General features: G+C 34.5%; 1 protein-coding gene across 1 annotated transcript; it reads right to left on the reverse strand.

Annotated features, from left to right (window-relative positions):
- On the reverse strand, positions 1 to 3,244 carry LOC127852607 (threonine-rich protein-like). Its single transcript, XM_052386559.1, has 3 exons — positions 2,710 to 3,244; positions 2,323 to 2,401; positions 1 to 1,752 (listed from the first exon to the last, which is right to left on the reverse strand). Exons 1-3 carry the CDS (start codon positions 3,242 to 3,244, stop codon positions 1,587 to 1,589), a joined length of 780 nt encoding a protein of 259 aa, XP_052242519.1. The 3' UTR covers positions 1 to 1,586.
- Between the last annotated feature and the right edge of the window lie 2,416 nt (positions 3,245 to 5,660).

The raw sequence follows: 5,660 nt of genomic DNA on the forward strand, positions 1-5,660 counted from the left end.
TTTCATTCACCGATGGTAGTTTCATTTTAATAATTTCAGTTGATATCGTTTATGATTTAACATGATTTTAATTTGTCGACCTGACGTTTAATAATTTTTTCCAAACAGGCTTGTTTCTTGGCTCGTCCATTTCATTTCAATATGACAGAAACGGACTACTTTGATGTTCTTTAACTTTCGGAAATTTCCCTAAATGTCCGAGCGCCTATGGAAAACACACCTTTCTATTTGGAGAGAAGAAAACAGAAAATTAACGTCCACCGATGTTTTCATAGTCGGGTTCACTTTTATATGAATTTTGTCATTGTTTTTCTTTTGTGAAAAATTGCCGATTTACAATCATATCCGTGTATGCAAGCAAATTATTTATAGTCCATCTTAATTAACTTACTATACATTGAAGTCCTTTTGACGTCCATGCCATTGATCCCCATACATAAATAATAACGTTCTTCTGTCGTTTGTTCATCAACGCGATCTCCTTGACTTGAACCAACATAATTTTTCTAAACTGTGTTGGATATTGGTAGTTAAATGAGATGCATTAATTGTATGAGAGATAATAATTGTATCGTTTACAATAGTTGTCGAAAAGACGATAATTGAAGGAAATACGATAGTTGTAAACTTTAAGGTAGATTATTGAGATAAAGAAATGTATGTGATACGGAAGTTGAATGCGATACGATAGTTATATGCTATACAGAAAGGGTAGGAGATATGGATGTTTAATGAGATGTGGAAGGTGTATGAGATAGGGAAGTTGTATGAGATACGAAAGGTGTATATGATAGGGAAGTTGTATGAGATGCGGAAGATGTATGAGATACTGAAGGTGTATGAGATACGGAAGGTGTATGCGATACGGAAGTTGTATGGGATAAAGTGCGTGTTTGAATAGAAGTGTTTTCTAGTAATCCTGTTTAATATACATTTGTATAATATATCTTCATAGTTAACATTCTAGAATGATAATTGTACACCTATTCAATTCCATTACATTGCTGATATTTTCCTTCACGGACAGGTATTGGTCCACTTATAAATAAAACACGAGCCAAATTGCAAACACATTCTTATCAAATTAACATTCAACTGTTGTGCAATGTCAAATAAATGTTTAACTGTTTAGAACACAAGATGACAGTATCCATTTTTCAGAGCTACCTATAAGAGCCAAACATGTTAGGTCTTATATCAAAATTAATTGAACATTCCTCTACATACATTCTATATATTCGTGTAACTGTCTTGCCTAATGTGACACAGGCTGGAATCAATGGTAGTGTCCTGTGTGGACCATTATGCAGGTAAACTTATTCCATACACACTTAAGTTTTGACTAACTTTCTTTCCACTTCTAAAAACGTTCGCCGTAGTTTAGATAAAAAGAAGAATACTATACCACCTCAGATACAATTTCCCTGGTTAAATATGCACTTCGATGTGCTCATTTGTGAATACTTTATCTCGCTGATTTTACATTATCAACTCCTCCACCCGAAGAACTTCATTTAGGTAGAATCGTTGTTCAACTCAAATGCATTGTACTGTCGGTCTGTGGTTGTGTTCTATAATTGTCTTGATTACATAGCGGTCATGGTCATGTTTTCATCAGAGACGCTGGAATATGTGTGCTTCTCATCTTCTAGAAGATCATCCGCATAAGGTCCATGTACGAGGGTATCATAATTTGGATTTTTCATGTTTGCTTCGTTCATTTCCTCTGTTAGTTTCACAGCCCGCCGATATCTATAACAAATAATGTACATAATTTTATCTATAACTTATATTTGAAAAATGTCACTCCTATGAAGGTCGCATGGCAGTTACTTTTTTGTTCTCTTTCGATCTTATGCAATAATGCATTATATCACATGCTATATCCTGATTCCCATGTAATGCAACCATTACATATTTTTGTATATTACACATGTGTAATACAACATTTGTAAGTATTTTCATTGGCTTAGTTTTCGTTTATTGACCAATCTCATTTTGCTGAAATGACGTTGCAACGTCAAATGACGTCACGAAATGTAAACAACATTCGGGTTTTTATCATTATGTTTGCGTAAATATTTATTTATTTTGCTCATTTTAAAGCATGTGATAAAAAAGATCTGACACTCGTCGTCATATCATACCATATTTTATCAAACTCGTCCAGGAAATTCGTTAGTAAGCTCGCTAAAGGCTCGCTTACAAACAAAATTTCTGAACTCGTTTAATAAAATATGGTATGATATGACAACTCGTGCCAGATCCTATATAAGTTAAATTGGATGCAATAACACAACGTGAGTGTATTTGTCTTCATACCTGATATGAACAGTGACCAAAGCGATAATTACAACAAGTTCTACCGCAGCAAAAGCCCATCCAACAGCAAGAGCACCAACTGAAAGGAAAATTGAAAATACTCCATTGAGCTACCTTGACCTGTTCATGAATATGTTTACTGTTTAATCGCTCAAAGTGTTGGTTTTAATAGTCATCTTCTCTTAAATACCTTCCCTGACAACAGACACAATTTTTCTGGTAGAACGATATCAAATAAATATAAAGAATAAGGAACATTGCTCAATCAGTTAAAAGTGCAGTGACAAAATAAACGCATACAGCAATATCCTCCCTAGTAATGGTTTCGAAGGAAAGCTTCGTTAACACTCAATAGGTTTCACAATTCAATTGAAAAGACATACGTACTATACGATGATGGGATGTCACATTTGCTCTCTGGTGTATGCAAAGTAACCATAGTCGAAGATTCGCAAGGACGTGTATGAAATGTAGTTGTTGAAAATGATTTAGTTGGTGTAGCATCTTCGCTAGTTTTAGGCACAAAGGTAGCTGTATTGGCGTTGGTGGTTGTAGGGGCTTCGGTATTTGTTGATGCTGCGGTGGTTGTGGGTGCTTCGGTGATTATGGGGACTTCGGTGGTTGTAGGAGCTGTGGTAGTTGTCGAGGTTTCGGTGGTTGTGGGCGCTTCGGTGATTGAAGGCGCTTCTGTGGATTTAGGGGATTCTGACATTGTTGAGGTTTCAGTGGTTGTGGGCGCTTCGGTGGTTGTATGAGCTACGGTAGTTGTTGAGGTTTCAGTGGTTGTGGGCGCTTCGTTGGTTGTAGGAGTTACGGTAGTTGTTGCGGTTTCAGTGGTTGTGGGCGCTTTGGTGGTTGCAGGAGTTACGGTAGTTGTTGAGGTTTCGGTGGTTGTGGGCGCTTCGGTGGTTATCCAAGCCATCGCCAGAACAAAAACATTTATCAGAACCGTTGTAGTTAAAATTTTTGTAAACATTATTTTCTAGTAAATATGTCACAACTCGTCAATATGTATTTCACCAAGAAAAGTTATTCTAATCACATCAACGTAGTATTTCAGAAACATAAATTAAATACGTTCCAGGTACGGAGAGTTCTGCTGAAGCATCTTGCTTTTGCTGTTGCACAGTTCAAACGTATATATCACTAGAGCCAATTATAAGTTCATATGCATTCCTTATTCTACATATATTTAATCATTAGAAAGCATAACCTACGTATTACATCGAATTCAGTAATCAAAGCATAATAATATTGTGATCTGCTTTAAAGATGCAACAGTATTGTGTCATTTCTTTACAGCCCAAGAGTTCTTGTTATAAACCTATAACTGTCTGTCGTATATTCGTGTAGGTATTCAACTAAAACGTTTATTAAACAATTAAAGTACAAATCCTCAGATTCACTTAGGTAAATAGTACAACAAGCTGTTATAGTTTCTTAATTCCGTGATAATTTTATTAAACGGCGTCAACAAATTACACGAGTTACGAAAGCATTGCCGATAGTTGTTATGTTTTAAACCTTCAACATTTTAGTTGGTTACTCATGTTCAAGTAGAAACAATTTTGAACAAAGGTTTCACAGTCGACCAACGACGATAAATGACTCGTCTGGATGATTTTTATGTTTAAGATTGTTATATTGGGTAGGCTTGTCAACTTTGGTTTCTTATTACCAACTTTAACTTTGTCTGTTTAAGGGTACAAACATTTATACTTAACACAAGTTATATGGTTAATAATTTTGTACACAAACGTTTTATAAGTATAATTAAATAAACTTAAACCATGTATGTATGATTGCAATCATAAACGATGATAAATACGATGGAATATGATGTCGAATGGTGTGGAAATTATTATTTTCATCCATACAAATTAGTATCATTTTTTTTAGTTACTTTAAGTTTTGAAGCGGTATTTTATGATAAAAATGTGTTTTAATTTCACAGTAAAAGAGCAACAAATCGTCATTGCTTACTATCAGAGTTATCTTATATTTAACCCGCGATTCCCGTGAACATACAGAACGAATGAAAATGATATGTAACTAAATACTGTTTTGTTGAAGTTTTATGTCAAACTCGCCTTACAAACATGTATTATTTGTATTTATATGAATTGTGCATCCCTTATTTCTCATTTTCTATTTTTTTATTTAAAATCTTTCAGATAAATGATCACATATAAAGTTTGAAATCTTTTTGGTCGAACAACATCGAAATAAAATATTGACAAATACGAATGTGTTCGTCATTCAGCTACCGCTTAGTAAATTGCAGTCTTTGCAAAAACAAAACATATGTGTTGTTTTGTTGCTAGATTATTCACTTTTAAATAGCTTACATATTAATGGATATATGATGTACATGTATACATAAAAGAATATATGAATAATGTTTGCGCATCTCGCTTTTGAAATATAATAATATTATACGTCATCATTTTGATCTTTGACCGACCTGTCGATACATGCAACAAATGGCAACTAAATGGTGAAAAGCAAAGTATCAAGAAACCCTTTAACATGGCTAGTACTAGCGCAGTCTAAAATAGGAACAGCAGCTTATTCTTTAACGTTCTTATCAATAACTGCATCTTACTTCTGAGTAGGCATTTAAAATAAGCCCTTACATTAAATGATACTTTTGTATATTTGTTAAACTCTCTTGAATATAACCAATATGAAAAGAATCCTGTATTTGGAATGGCTTTACTTGGTATTCTGATCTTTGAGACGCTATTTATAAAAGTTATCGTAATAAAATATATAATCAGCTTAATAAAATAATTGTATTCATTTATTAAGAGTTTAATAAAATTAATGTATTTTAAAGGGCAAGACGGTTAGTGCACTGGTTGGTACACGCTTCTCACCTGGGCGACATGGGTTCATTTCTCGTTCCCGTAGGCATGTTAGTTTGTTTGGTGTTTACCATACAGGACTCGTTGGAGTTCCTCTGGGTTTTCCACCCCTTTTCCACAAAACAAGACCGTGCAGATATTGAACATCGTTCAGTAACAAGCTAGAAATTGCAGCTACAATATAAAATGTCGTCCGCACTTTCGCGAGTATACAAGCATATTGGATAGAAGTGCTGGGGACACTTCGGGTCTATCGCAATGCAGCGAGTCACAGAAAGACCTCATTAACTTCGAAATACAAACAGACAATCGATTAAAAGTAACCTATTAAGCATCAAAACTTCTATTCGTAAATGTTGGGCCTTACATTGAGTCATTAGGCACAAACATTCTGCTTCTATGGTATCTTTAGGCCAGAGCCTAATTAAGCATTGCCTTTCAAAATCAGAATAGCTCTGACCTTGTCGTAAT

The sequence above is a fragment of the Dreissena polymorpha genome, chromosome 12 (genome assembly GCF_020536995.1).
Source record: "Dreissena polymorpha isolate Duluth1 chromosome 12, UMN_Dpol_1.0, whole genome shotgun sequence".
NCBI lineage: Eukaryota > Metazoa > Mollusca > Bivalvia > Myida > Dreissenidae > Dreissena > Dreissena polymorpha.